At 38.5% G+C, this 20,993-nt stretch overlaps 2 protein-coding genes across 2 annotated transcripts in view; both read left to right on the top strand.

Moving 5' to 3' along the window:
- The window catches only part of CRIM1 (cysteine rich transmembrane BMP regulator 1), a 200,905-nt gene extending 195,635 nt beyond the window's left edge, over positions 1-5,270 (top strand). The window contains exons 15-17 of the mRNA XM_050893294.1: positions 371-493; positions 1,898-2,085; positions 4,805-5,270. Coding sequence (XP_050749251.1) covers positions 371-493; positions 1,898-2,085; positions 4,805-4,981 — 488 coding nt within the window. The 3' untranslated portion in view covers positions 4,982-5,270. The remainder of the gene's footprint in view (positions 1-370; positions 494-1,897; positions 2,086-4,804) is intronic.
- Positions 5,271-9,998: 4,728 nt separating this feature from the next.
- FEZ2 (fasciculation and elongation protein zeta 2) overlaps positions 9,999-20,993 on the top strand; it is a 28,263-nt gene continuing 17,268 nt past the window's right edge. The window contains exons 1-5 of the mRNA XM_050893665.1: positions 9,999-10,231; positions 11,915-12,023; positions 15,156-15,272; positions 16,688-16,832; positions 20,327-20,595. Of these exons, the coding sequence (XP_050749622.1) occupies positions 9,999-10,231; positions 11,915-12,023; positions 15,156-15,272; positions 16,688-16,832; positions 20,327-20,595 (873 nt within the window). The remainder of the gene's footprint in view (positions 10,232-11,914; positions 12,024-15,155; positions 15,273-16,687; positions 16,833-20,326; positions 20,596-20,993) is intronic.

Raw genomic sequence — 20,993 nt, 5'->3', positions numbered from 1 at the left:
ACAGTTTACATATCAGCTGGGAAGATGTAGCCTTCCCTTGGTATTTTTGTTGTTTAGTATCACAAAGGAGCAAGACTGTAGTAAAGTGTGTATTCTGAAATGGTATTTTCAAAAGCAAATTTGTCTACATGACTATATCATCCCATTCACATTAGGATAATGATAATGGCAGCAGGCATGTATCCCGTATGCAGTATGAAACAGGTTTTAAAACAAAATCCCAGACTAGTAATGGTGAAAATTCTGAAACAAATGAAAGGATCCATAGGACAAAGCACTGCAGATGGCCAAGTATATTTCCTGAATTAAGAGCAGCACTGGGAAGTTAGGCAGCCTGTAATTTGTCAAACACATTTATCTCATTTCACAGAGATGTATGTACCTGAACCTACTAACATTCCCATTGAGAAGACAAATCATCGAGGAGACATTGAACTAGAAGTACCAAACTGGCCAACACCGAGTGAAAATGACATCATCCACATTCACAGAGGTAAGATCTGATATAAACTGGGCTAACTTAGGTCTGTGTTTATTCCCCATGTTTTAATGCATCTACTTGTTCTATTCAGGTAGCATCTATATAATGCTTTGAAAAGGTGGTTATCTGAGAATATTCTTCAGTGCAGAACTCTTACATGCCTTTTGCTTTGAGTAAAGATGAGTCAGTCTATTACATTATATTTATGCAATCTGATCTCATTATCATTCCATCTTCAGCTTGGAAGAAACATCTGTGGTATGATGGAGTTCTATAAAATTAAGAATGCGATAAAATGATGAATGAGGAGTGATTCTGCAGTGTCTTTTCTGATACAAAAATTAGAAAGCAGGCTGTTGTCAGGCCACTGGAGTTGATACACCTTCATTTGATCCATTTGACATTCTTAAATTGATAAACAAAAACGGGAGAACATGTACCACAACTTAACATATATCATAGACAAATGTCAGAGTTAAAAAAAAAACACTTCAGGTATAATGACACAGAGGTAATAAAGTTGTCTAAGGATGTAAATCCATCTTTTGTTTAAAACGGTGCTGAAATCATTATTCCAGGGTAGGGGAAACATTCTGTGACACAGTCTTCGTTATCCTTTTCTACTTGAAGGACTACCTAAACTTGTATATATTTTTTTAAAATCTAAGGATGATCTCATAGCATACTATTGTTTGGAGAAAGGATACATGAAATGTAACTGCTTTACAAAATTGTAAGCTTACACTTTTATAATTACAGCATTTTCATTTCTCACAGGCATTATAGCTGGCTTGCAACTGTCCTGGCTGGGGATTATAAACACACACTGCAAACTGTGTGGGAATGTTGTATATGTCATTGAAAATTACCATTCTTTGCAATTACATGCAAAACTTGCTACAGTCTAGCAGGCTGCTAGCAGTCTGTTTTCACAGGCTGAGTGGTGCAAGTATTGTAATATGTTCTCAACAACTGAGAGAGCGAACACATGATAATTGTCTTACCAGTTTTTAAAAGAAAAAGAAAAAAAAAGGGCTTTCATCCTAAGACTTCCAGGTTTTCCTCAGCATAGAAACACAGGCTGATTTTTTTACAAGTGGAAATTTGGTTGTGATCAGATAAGATGATGTGAACGCAACTGAGCTAAGAGGTTATTGTCAGACTTGCTTGTTATTGTGCTTTAGATTCCATCCTATTTCCTCTCTTTTTGATGGCCTTTTCCCGGCTAATATAGTCACTATACAAGATACTAGCTTTCAGTTGTTCTAATTTATATAAATAAGGTGACATTTCAGGAGAGCAAGTCCAAATTCATATGAGTGACAAGATCCACGACTGGGACTTCTATAATTACATTCTTCTTTATGGTCAAGGCCCATTTATAATTACTAACAAATGCTCACATTTGCCTTGCAGACATGAGTCATCTCCAGGGAGAGTACAGAAGTGGCAGTGGACCACACCCAAGCGAAGATGCGTCGGTTAGCTCTGTTGCCTTGGTGACAATTCCAATCACGATAGCGCTGTTACTGATCATCGTCCTTCTGCTTGTCAATCAGAAAAAGCAGTGGATTCCAGTGTCCTGCTACAAAGCTCCAACAAAGGTGCCGTGTTTATGTCTATTTCCAGGCTTTAACCTTTTGGAAAACAAGATCAACTAGAATATTGTGTAGGATTCAATTGAGTTCACATGATGTGAACTCTCTTACATCATTTTCTCCTTATGTCTTCAACCATTTTATACCAGTCAGTCTGCTAGTATTTATTTAGTCTCCTAAATGTTTTTTTTCACTATCAAACGAAAACATTTCCTGCTCCATATAGTAATGAGTTGTCACTAGATAGAAATTAAGCTCAGAAAAAAATTTTTTAAAAATCCAACTCTATATGTGTAGGTAAATACATGAAATTTTCTTATCTGCAGTCAAACTCTTAAGAGAATATTTTTACTTTCTTAACTTTCATCCACTTTAAAAGTCTTGTCCAACGTCAGGTACTGTATGTACCAGTAGTGTTTATCACATTTTCTAGTAACTGCATCATAAGGTTCTGGGATTAATATTTTAAGAGAGATCTCAGGAAATATCTACCAATTAAGTGTTCTGAGACTACCGAAAAAAGGAATAAGCAGGTAGCTTGGAAATGAACAGTGACAAGAACATTGTTTTGTTTTAAGTAATAGTTCCATCAGCAGGCTAAACCCTTACTCCATATTCAAATGCCATTTATATCAGTTCCCCAATTTATCCTACTTATACTTCCTAATTCTAATCAAACAGACTTTGTCCATACTTGGAACACAATTTGAGAGTGTCTTTTCTTCAGTTCCACCTAGAAGAATAATACAGTAATTTTAAAAATGAAGTGTCCATATTCTTTCTGTCACTGCTGCAGAGCTTTTTTTAAAAAAAAAGGTCATTTCCAAAAAGCTTACAAATACAGTCAGAGCATAAAGTTGAATTCAACTGTAATTAAATAGGAAGCATGAGGAATCAGTATTATTCCATTCGCAGTCTTTCAAGACACGTGAGCAATACCAGTTTCTGAATTTCTTAACAAATGCTTTTAAAAATTCATTTTAATGGATTCACTCCTAAACTCTCAGAAAGGCTGCTCTCCATCCAAGTGCTGTGTGATAAAATGGTTGAAGCTGAAGCAAAAATCACAACTTTCTAACTGTGGAACTATAATCAATAATTCTACGTACTTTTTTACTTACGGAACATCATTTTCCTCAAACACTTCTATTGCTGAAACATCATTTTTTCAGTGTCACCAAAAGGCATCATTTATATGCTAAGAAAGCTCACTTTAAGCCACATACAGATTCAATGCAAGACTGTGGATATACTGAAACTAAGATTTCTTGTGAGGGTCTTTGTCATAAATGTATCTTTCTTTTAAGGTTTCTTCAACCAAGTGTCGCTCGTTAGTTTTGCATATTCCTTGCTGGGTGATTGATGGTTCCTAGTAATAAATTTTGGCAAGCCTGTTTTGGCTTATGTTCTTTCTGTTCAAAATAGTCTAGCTATTTAATAAAGAACAAATCAACAACTGTGCTTAAATCATATCAATACCAAAAGAAAGATGATAGAAAAGATGTTTAAAATTACAGATGGCCTACTAATGTTTAGCCCTGATTCCGTTAACATCAGCAAACCACAGGACTTCTTTGTCAATCCAGTCCACAGACTTTTGACGAGCCAAATGTAAAACATTTTAAAATAATGTTTTGTAGTAAATATCTGCACAAAAAATCCTTTTTGTGATAAGGGTTACTGAATGTAAATTTTTAGTAATAAAAACCCTTCTGATTTTCTGATTTAAGTCTTGGAAAAAGAAGCTACATCAGTGGAAACTGGAATTTTTAAGATTTGCAGTCCACTTGTATGCTTATAGTGTGAGCATGCATACGCATTGTCACTAACTTCATATGTATCCATACAGTATGCTTACTGCCGGTCCTCCTTCCTGCTTAGCCCATAAACATTTAAGGTAGTGTGCACCCAGCGTTGTTTCACCTTCCTCTCAGCTGCAGAATCTTTCAGTTGAAGGATCCTCAAACAGAGCAATAGCAGGACTGGAAAGCCAGTACACATAGCTCAACTCTTTCTTTTGCAGTATTTTATGTGCATTCACGCTTGTAGATCATTACATACTTAAACCCTCACCTACTCACATTTGCCTAAAATGATATCCCCTATTCTACACTTAGAAGCAAGTAAGGACAACTCTACCAAGTGCCACATCAACACTGGCATCTCCGCAATAACACACTGCTTTGCAAGGGTGTAAGGCCTAGCAAATACTAGATAAAAGGTGGATGATTTCCTAATTCAGGAAGTAATACATAAACCACCTCGGAAAGGAATGTAGAAGGATCCCATAGGACACCCCATGCCAGGATTAACTATAACAGCTGAGATCTCTCCCATTCTCATAGTGGAATTGCAACCAGGAACAAAACATTCTTTAAAATGATCAGCAACAAAGAGGCTGTTAAAGTCTTGGAAACAAGCTGCTGCACATCTGGGGCAACGAGGTTAAGCCCTTCTGTGGTGCTAGACTAACAAAGAGTCCATCTGGGATATAAGAATACCAGACCTCCATTCAGAAGATGAAAAATGGTGATTCAGAAGAGAGTATTGGTCTGTTACTGTGCCTGGCATAAGCCTTTACCAAGTTTAGCAAAAGTCCAGACTCTTTCATTGCCGATTTGATTTTGTTTTGTGCTTATGGACTTGAACCACAAAGACTTCTTTAATTATGTGTGGAATACAAAAATTTTTTAATTTACTCAATATTTTCTTTCTGTTTTAACAGCCTTCTTGCCTAAACAATCAACTGGTATATGTGGACTGCAAGAAGGGTACCATGGTCCAGGTGGACAGTTCTCAGAGGATGCTAAGAATTGCAGACCCAGATTCAAGATACAGTGGATTTTACAGCATGCAGAAACAGAACAACCTACAGGCAGATAATTTCTATCAAACAGTTTGAAGAATTGCACCCTTACCAAGGATTTAAGAAAGAGAGAGAGAGAGAGAGAGACTAAGTACGCTATTAAAATAAAACTAGAATTGTGCACTTGCTTAGTGGATTGTATTGGATTTGTGACTACATGTACAGCTCTAAGACCTTACTGGGATGAGCTCTGACTCCTGCAATGTGCCAGAAAAAGCATTCCCACTTTTCCTTGAGATAACTGACCAAGTGTTTTCTTAGAACCAAAGTTTTAAAACTTGTTAAGATGTATTTGCTTGTAACATAGCTATAGAGGTTTTTTGGGAGGGGGAATCAGGGGCTAGGGGTAGGCAATGAGGTAAAAGGAAGCTTCAGAGAAGAAAAGCTGGTCATGCTTGGCTGGAGAAGAAAATGAATAAAGAATACTGCCGAGCAGCAGGATAATGATTTTTCTTGTTGCTCTGAAATTGCATCTGTTGCAGCAAAGCCTAACCCCAGGTGAAAAAAAATATGAAAAGGTCTGATTTTTTTTTTTTCCAGCTGTTGCTACAGTAATATACTTCTAGAACAGAATTTGTCACATCACAGGTGTGGTGTAGCTGCAAATATTTTTCTATATGATAAGCTGCAGTAGTTAATGAAATAGCAAGGAAAAGGTTATAGCAGAAAATAAAGGGTGGGTTTATTAAGGATGTATAAAATTATACCTTGTGCTGCTTTTTGTTTTTATTTTTGTTTTCTTCAAAGCTGATTGGCTAGATTAGCCAGAGTTCGGCAGAGTTAGCAAATGACTGAGGCCTAAGTAATTCCTGATATGAGCACTGGATCTTTTGACAGCAGTATTGAAGGAAGGAAGGAAAAGTCAAGAACACCATGCAGTTCCAGGGGCTTTTGTTTGTTTGTTTTGTCTGTTGTGGTTTTGTTTTGTTATTTTATATCAATCTCTGGTTGTTCATACAGGAGAAGGAAAAATATTTTTGTTGGACAAAGCTCTTGCTTACAAGAGAGTAAAAAAGAGACTGTTTTAAGGTTGTTGTTTTTTTCCTGTTGATGTTCTTATTTACTGGTATGCAGATTTAGAAACTACTTCCATGCTAGGAAGCTGCTTAATTTTAATTGTATATTACTCAAGCACCTTTTTTGAAGCTCAGAAAAAAAGGAGATCATGCTTCTTTAAACTTTAGCATTATAGGAATATTTATGTAAATATAATTATGCTAAAAACAACAAAAAGTATTTGTATGTTTGTGTATATATATGTATATACAAATGCATGTAGGTATACATATGTATATATACGTGCATGTGTATATACACTATACATATATATACTGTATATATAAAATACTATGTATACAGTATATATTTTTTCTATTTTTTTTCTTGTTGAATGTATTTTTATCTGAGAGAGATTTTACCCAGAGCAGAAACAGATAAACAGGCATTCCATATCAATGCTTAATCGCTTGTGAGTTTAGGAAGGACAAGAAAAGAGCATCTCATTCTACCTACAGTTTGATTTGATTTGAAAGTGTTTGTGTGTGCGCGCGTGTGTGTGTGTGTGCACTCTTGTGTTTGCGTGTGTACAGTACGTGCACGATTATAGCAGTAAGCGTTGCTCTTGCTACTTGCTACATTTCAGGGTGTTTCTTATTTTTCTTTTCCTGCTTAGCCTTAAAAAGGCTTTTTAATGAATGCATTGGCTAGAGACACTGATGACAATATACATGCAGCACTAATCAGCTCCATAGAATAACACCGTCGGCTCCTGGATTTTCTTTGTTTTTCTTTCTTTTTTTTTTTTTCTTCAAACAATTGTTTGAAACAACTACTGGAATATTGTCCACATTAAGCTGGAAGTTTGTTGTAGCTTGCCTCATTTATAACTCTGACTGTATAATACAATGTTAACTTTCCAAACAGGTCTTGGCACTTTTATACTAATTACCCATTTGTGCATTGCCTTTTTTCTTTTACAAATGCTTGTCATAAGAGACACAGATACCCAGTATGCTTAATGTGAAAAGAAAATGTATTTTTTGTAAAGGAACTCTCAAGTATTGTTGTAAATACTTGGTCAGAGGTTGCTGAACTTTAAAACTGAAAAAAAAAACCTAATTTATTATTATAATGACCTAATTTATTAATCTGAAGATTAACAATTTTTTTGTTTTAGAATATCAAAAAGGTGTTCTAGCTGTTTGCATCAAAGAAAAAAATAGGTGTATCATTAAGGGTCAACATTTTTTCTGCTTATATAACTTCAGTTTCCAACCACCAATAAGAAAAAATGTAGTCTCCCCAGTGTTTTGTACTCAATCTGATATTGAAACAGAGATGTTTCTGTCCAGTTACTACAAAGATTTTGTCAAGACAAAACATCCATTCCTTGCATAAGAGTAAGCAGTCTTTATCCAGAAATTGTAAATGCTTGCTTTTGTTTTACAATCAAGGCCATATTCTGAAAATATTAGCAGGATATAGGACATGGTGTAAAATGTTTTTTATTATTATTATTTTATTATTATTATTTTAAAGATATGATTTATCCTATGTGCTGTATCCATTACACTCTTTTACTTTGGTTCCTGTTGTGCTCTTGTAAGAGAAATGCAGATATAATTTTCTGAAAAATAGATGCATATGTGGCACTCGGAGTGCACTGCGGTTCAGCAGATTGCTTGTTTACTTTTTTAACTGTAAGGCGGTTTCTTGTAATTTGGCTCTTGGCAGCACAATAAAAAATTTTAAACCTATTGATGCATATTTTCTTAAATGTTCATATTTATTACTTCCGTACACTGGTCCTTGAGACATTAGTTTATATCTTGATATTTTTTCCCTGGGAGTAGAAGTTCATATTATTGTCCTGTTGACCTTAGATCAGAACAGTTCAGAACATACTGTGGGTAAAGAACAGTTTGCAGTTACAGAAAGTTCTGTTTTACACTGAAGAATTTTCACATTAGAGGGATTTGTGGAATTCCAAATAGTTTCAGCATTCAGTAAAGATCAATCTCTCAAACACAAAGTTAGGCCTTTGCCCTGTCATTGAGTCTGTGGTCTAGTCGTACCTGTCAGAAAGCCATAATCAATCATATGGGACTCTAATATGAGGTCCTATAGAAAGTGTGTGGAATCAGAATTTGCACTTCATGGACTTCCTGAGCCACAGATCATTTATTTACCTATTAGCCTGTAATGGTTTTTTTTCTTCTATTAATTTGTAAGTTAATGGACTTGATGTAAAGTTCTGGTATGTAACTTCCTGAGGCAAGGAGTTTTTCAGCTTAGCTACTTGCTCTGTGTAGAAGTGCCTCCTTTTCTTTCTTTGAACCTACCCCTTGATGGTTTCATTTGATATCCCTGACTTTCTGCATTCAAAGCAGCAGTGGATCAGTATCTATATGCCACCCATTAATTTAGAGACCTGTATCTTCTGTCCATTTTTTCTGTGCTGAAAAGCCCAAGATGATTCTTTGGGAGGTGTTCCATACCTTCTGGCCAACCTTGCCGTTCTTTGTACTTCCCACTCTATTTGAGATCAAGGGTCAAGGGACTGAAAATGTCGACATTGTTCAAACATGGTACACCCTGGATCTAGCATCATATTTACTGTTTGGAGTGCTACTGACCACCAAGTCAGTGCTCTTACAGAGCTAGCTGCAATAATCCAAAATGCCCAAGTAGTAATAGTTACTGCAAAGCTCATAATTGACTTTGACTAGGATAGATCGGTATTTTTGTGCATCCCTTTACATTTATATATGCTGAATTTCCAGTAATTTCCTCTCCCTTGCTAGTTACCTGTTCCAGCATTTTTGCTCCTTCCCAAGACTATGGCTATGGAAGACTATGTCTTCTAGAAGAGCATCTTCAAATTCTGCCTGCAAACATTTTGCTTATTCATCAGAATGGAACGGAAAACATCATTACGCTAATGTATCAAACAATGGTGCATCCACATTTGAACACTCAAAGTAGTCCTGGCCTCCTCTGCCCTACTCCCAATGTCAGAAAGGATCATCTTGGGATGCCTACGTGTACTAGGGTTTGGCAGCTTGAAAAAGATGTACTTGAGGAGGATAGGATGAAAGTCTCTACCTCAGTGGCATGCAGATGCTTACCACGGAATTAATTTTCTGCTCACTGTGTCTCTTTCCAAACATCAGGTAGGAAGTATGAAAAGAAACTTAAAGGAGGCTCAAAACAAATTCAAGAAGTTAAGCAGAAAAAATTCTTGCTAGGTACTTTGGGATATCAAAAGTTTACAGCAGCTCAAAAAAGTACTAGACAAAAAAAGCCCATCATAAGCTATTGCACATAACGACACAATATAAAGCTAGCAGGGGATGGGCATGGGAATGACTGTGCTAATGACAACCAAATATCTCTAAAACTTAGTTTTATATGTGTTAGGTGGCTGAATGAAGGGGAAAACGACAGCCAAAAAGCCACCCATCCCTAGGTTACAACGAAATGACTGCAAACACTCCTCCTTCCCCTTTCCCCTCCCCGGTGAAGTGCCCCTACTCGCTGCCTCAAAAGCACCTGCCTCAGGCCTGTGGCTGCCGCTTTCCGCGTACAGGAACAAACGCCGTGAAGCGGCCAGAAGTGACTCTCACTGGCACAGCCAACTCCGGCGCTCTTCTCCCCTGCAAGCGGTGTCAGGGCTGCGCCGGTTCAACGCTCGGCCACAGCCCCAGGCCGCGCCGGCCACCTGCCTCCCCGTCCTCCGGTCCGAGGGAGGCCGCGGGGCGCCCCGGCGAGCTCGCCCCGACGCTGCCGCGGAACGGGCGCCTGGCTCCGGCCGGGGCGACGCCGCTGACAGCCGCCGGTGAGGCCGCCCCGCCTCCTGCCGCCAACGGCTCCCCGCCGCTTGCGCGCGCCGGGCCCCGCCCGCTGCGGCCGTTGGGCAGCCCCGCGCCGTCACACGCCCCGCCCCCTGCCTCCCCCCCCCCCGCCCCACGCTGCAGGAGGCGCCGGGAGCGCGCACCGCCGGGAGCCGCGGTCGAGGGCGCGCAACCCGGCGTCTCCAGCTGCGGTGGCGGCTATGGCGGCGGCGGCCTCGCAGCGGGACCCGGGGGACTGGCAAGACTTCTCGGGCTTCCAGCCCTCCGCGGGGGGCGGTCCCGAGGCTGCCCGCGACAAAGGCGGCTGGGGCGGTGGGGATTTGGGGACGAAGTTGTCCCTCTGCTTCGAGCTCCCGCAGGCCCGGGCTGGCGGCGGCGAGAGCCGCGTTCCGCTGCGGCCCCTCACGGAGCAGAGCGCCCTGCAGGACGACGAGTGAGTGCAGGCCCGGGGGGAAGGCAAGGGAGAGAGGGAGCGGCGGTGGTTGGGCGGCCCCGGAGGAGGCCTGGCCTGGCCCGGCCCGGCCCGGCCTGAGGGGACAGCCGGGGCGGGGGCGCGGGGCAGGGTGCGGATCCTGTGGCCAGCGCAGGCTCCGTGGCTCGCTAGCCCAGCCCTGCGAGAGCGGTTTCCCTGGGCCTTCTGGCCCGGGCCTTCCTCTCGCTGAGTCCCGGCAGGGCTTGTGGGCTGCGGGAGTTGAAGCCTTTCCCCGCCCGCGGGACTGCAGCTGGGAGCCGCCGGGCCCGGACCCGGGGGCAGGCGTGCATATTCAGCCTGCCCGGCGCAGGTTTGACATCGAGCCTTCTGGTTTTATTCCCCTAACCCGCCAGGGAAGTATGTGAGCACCCCAGTGCCTCTTATGTCCAGGGTAAGAAAAAGTAGCTGTTCTGAAATGCAGAGTGACTGAGGGTAGTATTTGTTTAGCTTCTTGCAAAATGCCCGCTGTTTCAGTGTTTGAAATTAAACTTCGAAAGTACGGAAAGCAGATGGAGAACAAAATGTCAGCTGCAACTGTGATAATTGTTTTTTCCCCTAAGCAATAGAGCCGTTCTGATCTATGCTGCTTTCCTGTTTTTAACATTATTTTACAAGTATTTATACTTGGATTTTTGCAGTAAATTTCAGTCAGCTTATCTTCATAAAAAATACTGCAGTTTTTCTTTTACTTTGAGGTAACTAAATTGTATGTCTTATTCTAAGAGAAGAAAAAAAAAAAACCCTGTTAGCAAAAGACTGGATATCTATGGTGTAAACAGTGAGGTAAGATCAGAGAACCATGAATCAGATGCATGTTGGGCAGTCATGAGGCTCTGTCTGCCCTTCTGTGTCTGCCTTGGCCATTCCTCTGACCTCCTTTGAGCCTAGCTAGGCAACCACTCCAAACATGCACCCACAGCATAGCGCTTAGAGGCAGGGTTTGTTAGCTGACTTGAGGCAGCAACCCGCTAAGAGGGGTGCTCTGCTTCAAAATTTGAACTGGTATAGCAGAATAGGGCTGCATATGCAAGCCTCTAGTACAGCCAGAGAGGTTGTACACTGTAGACACAGTTAAGATCAACTGTAGACAAGAGTGGTGGGCTGAGCTCAGCAAGAGTACTTCTGGATAAAACTAAATTCTTGCAAAATTTTAGTATAATTTGTGCATGTTCATTATTCTGTGATAAATGGAAAGAAAGAAAAAAAGATTTGGCTCAGAATTTGCTGCTCAGCCTCTACTAATTCCTGATTTTAATGTGCAGAAGGTAAGGAAAACAGGAACAACACTAGGAATGGAATTTATAGCTGAGCATAAATTTCATTAAAGGAAGGACTCGTCCACCCCCCAAAAAGATTTTGAGTATGGTTATATAATAAGTAATGAAGCTGTCTCTTCATCACATTGTTTTATTTCACTGCTGTGCATACGTTGTTGGTTTAAAAAGGGAAATAAGTTATGGTTATCAAAAAAACATTTTCTCTTAGCTGCAAAACATTATAAAAATATTGTCAGTAACTTGTAGATGAATACTTAGGGAGGAAAAAATAATTGTTGATAGAAATATCATTACAAATATGTTTACTGCTGATCAGTTGCTGCTTGTTTTAAGGTCTGCATTTTTGTTCCTTTATTCCTCTCTCCAGGATTTGGAATGCTTTGACCGATAATTACGGTAACGTAATGCCAGTTGACTGGAAATCTTCCCATACCAGAGCTTTGCACTTGCCAACACTGAATCTTTCAGAAAAAGGGGTAAGTTCTGATCAGCAGAAATACCCTCTTTGGATCTTTTATACTCAGCAGGGAAATAAAACAATTCGTATTTGTATAAAAGAGTGTTGTTATTAAATGGCTTAAAATATTTTTAGTGCTTGGCATTATACATGAGAGGTTTTTAAAAAATGAAAAAAATCAAACAACCGTTGATGTATGTTTGCACCTCCTTGGGTTGGAATAATTCGGGGTTAGTTTTAGATGGAAGTTCATTAGAGCCAGAGCATGATAGAAAAAATTGTAAAATGAGAAAGTGTTTCACATAAAATCTTTCTACTGTCTGTTTCATGTTGTACACTATTCTCGGTAAGGAAGGAAAAGAGGCGGGAGTACTCTGATTTAGTAAATCCAATGTGGACTTTTTTTTAAGTTCATCTCATTCTGCAGTCAGTTGGAGACTAAAGTGGTTTCTTTTACAGGAAACGTGATCCAGGAGACACTGAAGTGCAAGAGTTTGTTTTGTTTTTTCTTATTTAACAAGTAGAATAGTTGTCTGGAGAGGGAGCAGGGAACGAAGAGCTTCAGGGAGGTTTATAGAAAGGGTTGCCCTCTGATCTTCTTAAAAGTGGATTAAAACGCTTCAGGAAGAAAAGCTAGGAAGAATTCCCATCTCCCAGGTCTTCTGAGGAAATGAGTGGCTTATCTTTTAAACATAGTGAAGTTGAGTTACGTTGTAAAAATATCTGTGTGTAACCTGAGAATAGGGTAATGCTTTGACTTCTGCCATCCATTATATAATCCACAGCTACTTTTTACTGTGACAGGAACAAAGATTGTTCTGCTGAAGAGGATACTTCGGGGTTCAGCAGGGGAAGATGGCAATTTGGAACTCACTTTCTCGATTTGAGTCTGATGATTATTCCTTGAATTTGACTTGTGTTTATTCTGATTTTTATTAGAGTGTTCAGATTTTCTAAGTGGTTTTAGAGTAATTAAATCCTTACATTTAAAGTAAAAAGACTTACAACCCCCCATGCTGTGACCTTGTTGTGTGACTGAAAAATGGACTGGAAGACTGATGGATTTCTTGATAAGGAACTAGGTACAATATAAAAAAAATGTTTCATATAGTTTTTGTAAGTTCTTTGCAGGAAGTTATGAAGGAACTACATAAAAAAATGTAAAGTGGTGTTGCTGGATTAGGAAGAATCTTAGGTATGCTGCCAGTAGAGAGAAAATCAGTTTATGGATTAAACATATCTCAAGTTTTTTCAGCTTTCACGCCACCTGGCATGCCTTTTGATGTGTAAAGCCCATCTGTTTGGGAGCGTTTGACATACTTTTTTTTCCTACTTCTCTGTGTTTCAGCAGTATTTCTGGATATGTGACAGCACATATGGACCAGCTAGTAGCTTCTTTTAACTTTCTTACAGTGAATACTAACAGCTAAGCAACACTTCCTTAATGCGTTTGAAACTAATAATATGCTGTTGAACTTGTGCTTAAAGTATTTCTCTTCCTGTTTTAGTAGGGAAAAAATGTAAGGTGAATGAGGCTGATTCATCTAATCTTTGTTGCTTCACATCACAGATCTGTGAACACTTTTATACGGCTCTGATGGTGAAAGAAGTACTAAGGTGGAAGTGTTGTACAGTGGTACAAGGAACAGGATTGCCCAGTTGCTTGTTTATTGTATTTTTGTTAGATTACTTTTAAACAGGTCATTCCCTGGTGGGAGTGTGAGGACAGAAACAGGTACAGAGTGCGGCTGGGTGGAAGGCCAGGTGGTCCTTTTGGCATCAGCTGTGGCTTGGGCTGTTTTAGGTGGTTTATTAGCCTAAATTATCAGAGTATATTCTGATAGTCTCTCAAAATGTTGTTTCTGGACATGTCAGGAGGGGAAGCTGACCTCCTTCTAGATAAACTGTTATCCTTGTTTACTATCCCATAGTTGTCGTAATCCTATATACATGGAAAAACGTTTGAGGACTGCAGATGTTAAACAATGTCAAAACTGGGATGTATCTGTGCAGTAGGTGAACAGATATTCTTAGTGAAGCCCTGTCACTGCATGGCTATTGGAATTCAGATTCTGGAAAAAAGTGGACATTTGACTTCATTCTGATGACTGAAGAAATACAAATTGTATGTTTTCCCCTGTAGACTAGCTATCTGGGGATATCAGTAGCATCTTCAAAATGAATCTGAAAACTATTAAGGTTTCTGAAGAAACTGGGAAAATTGGAGGAATTACAACAAAAATTGAAAACTGATACAGTGAGACCAAGGACTTTATACAGCTAGTCATAATGCTTGTAAAGTAGCCCAAAGATCAGTTAAAGCAATTGAGCTCAAAATGTCAAAGGTTAGGGATTGCAGCTTTTGGGGGCTGGGGGGCTTTTCTAGGTTGGTTTGGCTGGAATCTAGTAATAGACAAAGTGCAGAAAAAGCAAACAACTTTGTAAATAAACTAGAATGTATCACTGTGTGAGAGTAAAATATACCTGACTGATTAAGGAGAGCACTTAAATCTTTTCTTTTACTATATGTACATCTTTGGTTTTGAAGGATGAGTGTAATTTGATGGTATATGTGTGGGAACAGCGTTACTTCTGTTTCTTTTTGAAAAGACCCTGAGATATTCAACAATATATTTTTAAAATAATCTGGGGTGATAACCATGTTCTGTTTTAAAACAACTTTTTTTGTGTCTTTTATTATGTGTAAAAGTAGAACTATAAAAGCACGTAAAATAACAGGTTTGTGTAATGTTAGAGATTATAGATAGGTTTTCATCCCACACTGACAAATGTCTGTCTTCATTTAAGATTTAAATATCTACATTGGATTGACTGCCTTCCGTGCAGATATCTGCATGTCATTGTGTATATGGTCTTTATATGCTGAGGGTATTTAAAGACTTTAAAGACTGACAGCTATTTTAACTTTCTCCAATTGCAGTTTTGATTTCGGCTGTTAAGGTACTTTAGTTTCCAGGTATTTGACAGCAGGAATCATTGACTCCATTACTATGGGCAAGGAATCTGTTTCATTCTTAAAATTAAATATTGGGTCCTCTTGTTTTTTATATATGTACATGTATTTTTTATATATATGTATAAACACACAAATGTGTATATTTATATAAATACACATTTTCATGCTTTCTAGGTAAATGATAACTTGAACCTTGACCTGTCAGATGACGAAGAGCTGAGAGAACAGTTGGATATGCATTCTATCATTGTTTCCTGCATCAATGATGAACCACTCTTCACAGCAGAGCAGGTAAAGTGTTCAGCAAGGACAGTGTTGTTGGTGTAGTATTTTCTTTTAGTCTGTAATTATTTTTTGTTCTTCTTCCTTGCTGTTCACCATAGCTAAGCTTCTTGATTGTTCTTTATTTAGGGTTGTAATTATGTGTGAGATACTACTATGTCATTCAGATTTGAAAAGTATTCCAGTGCTTCAGGTGAGGCTGATAGTCCAGGGTCTTTGAAATCTTTGTACATTTCTTACCATGAATTAGTGAGAAATACTACTAAATTAAATATAGGTGTTAAGAAGCAAAAATATTTTCAGAATGTTGATGGTATTGTAGAGTTTGTAGTTTTCCATCATGACTGTACAGCCATTCATATCTTCACGTGGCTTTGTGGTTAGTGAGAATTCTTTGAAGATTTTGCCTAATACGAGAGCAGATCGACAGTTCTGCTACTAAGCTTTCAAATTACTTAGGGTCTAAAGGCTTCTGTTCAAAATTCATGGATTTACTTAAGTTATCTTGAAAACTGCTCTTCTGAGTAAGGTTAATGACTGTCCATTAAGATCCTGCTTTAGTAAGCGAACACAAGAATATATTTTGTTGTTGTTTAAATAGTTACCTGTGAACTCTGAACATGATTATTAAGAATAGGAGAGACAGGATTGCTTGAACTGCCTCAGCTCTTTTGCTGTGAGGTGGATCTCAGCACTGTCTACAGCCTTGAAACTTGTAAAAGCTGATGTGTTATTTATTCAGCTGTTCAGTTAATAATTTAGCCTGTAGATATATGATCATTTCTATACTGAAAAGTAAGCTCTATGCACAGGGTTTCTGTTCTCGTACTTTCTGTCTGGCTCAGGTCTTACGCCCAGGGATGCACATCAGCTTCAGGTTATGATGGATCAGTTCATAAAACTTCTCATAAGCACAGTAGATTTTCAGGTTATTCAGAGGTCTTTTGTTTTTTGGGTTTTTTTGGTTTTTTTGTTTGGTTGGTTGGGTCTTTGGTTTTTTTTTTTGCTTAGAGAAGTGTAGTGAAATGGGGGTGGGGAGGTAATTGATTTCTGTAGTTGTTTTGTTTTCCTTCAACTGAATACTCAGGAAAGATATTCCAGCTCACTCTTCAGTTCAGTTCTCTTAAGCATAACCATCATAAATTTGTATAGAAATAACTGTTTAGTTTCAACACGCTGCTTGTTATGAGAGCACCAATTTACCTTGAAAAGGTAGGCTTATTCTCGGAGAGAAGGATGGGGAGGAAATGTCAATATGATTTTGTTGATTCTCTTCCATCCGGTCTTGGTATTAGTTTCATCCAGCAGCATCTTCACTAATTGAAAGTTAAAAAAACCCTTAAGCTCTTAACAGCTTTGCTTCAAATTGCAGGTTGTTTCTCTTTGTGCAGCAGGGTTTTCATAAGGGTTTTCATTTTTTGAAGGTGATTGAAGAGATAGAGGAAATGATGCAGGAGTCACCTGATCCAGAAGATGATGAAACGCCCACCCAATCAGATCGGCTCTCCATACTTTCCCAGGAAATTCAGACACTCAAGAGATCCAGTACGAACAACAGCTATGAAGAGAGTAAGTGATATTTATTTAGTATTTTGCTCTTATGCTTATTGAAAATAGTTTAAGTCCTTCTTATGAAATATCTGCATTCAAAAATGTTTTCAAAATGCTCTGAAAGTATAAACTAGATTTAGAACATAAATAGAAGACTTATCTTTGTCAGTTTTCATAACTTAGAATAAAAATAAAACTTCATAGAATTTCAAATTAAAGCAAATATGCTGGAGCTTAGTTCACTGGAATGAGATCCCTTCATAGGTAAAGTGATAAGTTGATAATTTTTATTACAGTTTATTAATTTCTGTATTGGAAAGTGAGACACTTTCTTGAGGCCAGTACACTGTGTTTAAGATTAGCTATAGCTCTTGAAAGCTATGCAGTAAATAAAGAAAATGGTGTTTCTTTGGTACTGTTTCAGTCACTGCAACATATCTTGATACACAGTAACACAAAAATAAGACAACCGTTGGTTTTTTCCCATAAGGACCTTGAATATTTTTCTCTCTTCCCCTTCCATTCTTCTTCAAAAAGCTTAAAAGTTAGAAAAAACCTTTGCATCTTCTTCTACTCAAATGAAATCATCTGTTCTTCCCTATACAAAAGGAAAGGAGAAATTATATGTATAGTTTAATTGCAGTAGGTTGTATTGTATGTAAAAGAAACCTGTGATTAATCAGTTTCATGATGGAAATTTGTTTCATCTGCGTATTTGTCAAAATCAATTCTAGAAGGTGATAGGAACACAAAGAATTTTTGCTACTATGATCCTTCTACTTTGGTCCCTCTTACAAAGTTTGGTGCTTTCTTTCCCGTAGTCTGGGTCAGCAATATAAATTCTGTAGAAGATTCAGAAAACTGGCTGACCTTTTGTGATGTGACTTAGAGTTTGACTACACTTCAGATTTATGGAGGAGATCCCATTTTCATGGTTGGACTCTTAGCTGTCTCAACACATAAATTTCAGGAATGTGAAAGCAAAGTCTATCCTGCTCAGCAGGCCTTCCTGTTTTTCTGACAGTTCCATATGTCCTTAGGTTTGGAGCTAATCAAGCTTGCTTCGTATTTCATATCATATTTATATTGTTTTGCCTCAGGAGTTCATCTTGTCTGTTGCATCTTTATGGTTTAAAGGTCAGCCTTGACCAAACAATGCCTTGAGTTGCTTTGGCAGATAATTTAACTGCTTCACCAGTTTCTCGGAATCTGCTTCCATGTCTTTCAGGTCACTGTTTTATGAAAAGCTCTTGCTACCTTTTTTTGTGTGCAAAGCTGCTTCAGAATTAGTCTGCATCTCTGAAATTGTTGCAGGGTTTTCCCAGAAACTGTCTGGCTTTTATAAGACAAGTCAGAGGTGTTACAGTTTAGGATTAAGAGCAGGAAGTCAAAGCTTGTATTTACTTTTTTCTTGGATAGGAAAAGACATGTATTAAGACAGTCCAAAAATAAAACCGGTTACAGCTCTGGTTACACAGGTGAGTCCTTTAGCCTACATATCTAAGATTTAGTCCAAGTAGTCTTCTGCATTTGAATTACTCTGTCTTCACTCACCTGCATCAGCTGAGTAGTTACTATGTAGCCCTTTTGTAGGCCTTGATAACGACAACTGCTCTATCATAAACACGTCAGGATTGCAGTTGGGTAATCTGCACCTACGTTTTTGGAACAATTGTTTCTTAGGCTGTGAAACTGGTTCTTAAGTGTTGGGCCTCACTGGTGCTCTCTCTAGTCTTCTTTCACAAGGACAAAACAGTGGTGCAACCTATGCTTTTTAGACTGTCCTTTGTACTGAGTGCATATGGAACTTTATATTAATTTTTTACCACAGAGTATACTCAGTTTCACAGACTGTAAGGCCTATTCTGCGACTTGCACCCACAGAATACCAGATAATCTTGTCACTGCATTTACCTTTCTTCCCCCTGCTTATGTTTGAGTTGATGTTGCTATTTGCTATTGCTGACAACCAGAGTTGACTTTGCAAAAAGTTATTGCTGTGGTAAGACCTGCTGTGGTATGTGCAATGACTGTGAGCACAGCCAAGATCTGTGTTACAAGTAGAGGCCATAACCTCTATGCTACATACTTAGAATAGTTTAAACAATATAAGCAATAGATGGTTCAAACTACTTGAAAACTAGATCCTTAAGCATAATGTACTGTTACAGTGTTTGAATAGAGTTTAAGGCCTAAGCTACGCTGAAAAACTGTGGCTCCTTGCTGGACAATTGCCTTAACAGGTTTCACTGCTTTTTCTTTAGTAAGTAAGTGATAAGGAGCTTTCTCCAATCAGTTTTCCCTGCTGTAATCTAAGAGAGAAAAATCACATTTCACCTATTACCTTTGAAGCTTCTAAGAGCTATACTTTTTTGTAGTTTGTGGCCTTATTTGTATTTTTCAGCACTTGTCTGTAGACACTTTCCCTTATAACAGGTTTCTTAGACGTGACATTTACTAGACTAATTCAACGTAACCAAATAATTACGAACATCTATGCAGTGTCCTTAAACAGTTTGTACCCTTCAGTGTAACCAGGACTAGCCATTTCTCAAATGCCAATGAAAATTATGTTCTTTGACATAGCAACTGCTGGGACTTACTAGTTTCCTAGGTGTGTCAGACTTAATTGGGAATGGAAAGCAGTCCTCAAAGAATGTGCTCACTTTTAACCCAAGCAAGCCTCAGAACATTCTTTTTGGTCATAATTTCACTCCCTGTAACACATGACCCAATAGTACCTTTAAAATGCAAACCTGGAGGGTTTTTTGTTTCCAAACTGACGTTTTACAGGCTTCTGATTTAGCTTTGACCAATTCAGTCTCATGCTTTCTCAAAACTATTAATGCTTATTTTTGATTGCAATGAGCCTGTCAACTAATTTTGATCTGGGTCTTTGTGTCAGGCAGTATAAGATCATGCTTTTGACTGCAATCCCGAGACAAAGAAAATTTGGAGGATTTTGTTGGTTTTTCTACTAAATGCATCTAAAAATATTATCATAAAAGCTCGGCGCAAGCTTTTATTAATATGTATGCATACCTTAGCAATATCCCCAAGAAGATTCCCTCGCTCATAGAGTATAGTTTCTGTATTACTGTAGATGAAAAAATCCAAGGATTCCAGAAATGCCAGTGTTGATTGTTGTGTCAGAAAATATGGAGACCTTTTACTTTGAACAGTGAGTGTAGGTGGAAAGTAATAGTTAACAGAGGTGTCAGTATTAGAAGTTTAGTGCTTACTTCAGCTTCCTTAACTACAACATGCTCTTCATATTTGCAGATTATCTCAGATTTCTCAGAAATAGTAAGAGAGTTTAACCGTCTTCTTGTTGCTAATCTAGTTGCCTCTGTGATGTGTTTATTCCTTTAGGAATATTGTTTTGTTCTATGTAGGTTTAGAATTGAATTTTTTGTTTTGAAAAATTTCAGAGTACTTTTTTCCTGTAATTCCCACAAGTATTCTCATGCTTAAAATCTTGACAGATTACTTTTTATATGAACTATTTATAGGAGTAAAAAGATTGTCTGTTGCTGAGTTAAATGAACTGCTAGAAGAAATTGAGACTGCTATTAAGGATTATTCTGAGGAACTGGTACAGCAGTTGGCTCTACGAGATGAGTTGGAGTTTGAGAAGGAAGTGAAAAACAGCTTCATTTCTGTCCTCATCGAAGTACAAAACAAACAGAGAGAACACAAAGAAACGGCAAAGAAGAAAAAGAAGCTGAAAAATGGTAGTCCTCAGAATGGCAAACAAGAAAGAGGTCATATGCCTGGAACAGTAAGAAAATTTTTGTAACTATTTATACATTCAAAATATTTTTTGTTTTTTCCCTATGGGAAGTAGTGGTCCTAGATTATATCAAGATGCCTGGTACACCTGCTTCCATGCCTTCATTCACAGACAAGGCTTAGACACTTCCTATTAAGATTATTTTTGCACAACGTCATATAACATTTTACTCTTCTCACACTCAGAAAAGATTTTTTTGTTGTTTGCAAATTAGCCTAGAATCAGCATACCTTTCTTGCAAAAAATACTTGTCTTTGGATGTACTGCTGTGTGTTCTGTTGTCAGTAGGCGAACTCATTTATCTGTTTGGTTTCACTGTGTGGATTTTAGTATGTGTGTACCACTGTTAGTCTTGCAGGAAAGTCGGTATTATTGTTGGTGTAGTT

This window comes from Gymnogyps californianus, chromosome 3, assembly GCF_018139145.2.
Source record: "Gymnogyps californianus isolate 813 chromosome 3, ASM1813914v2, whole genome shotgun sequence".
Classification (NCBI taxonomy): Eukaryota; Metazoa; Chordata; class Aves; order Accipitriformes; family Cathartidae; genus Gymnogyps; species Gymnogyps californianus.
The sequence above is the reverse complement of the archived record's forward strand: the minus strand, read 5'-3'. Positions and strand labels throughout refer to the sequence as shown.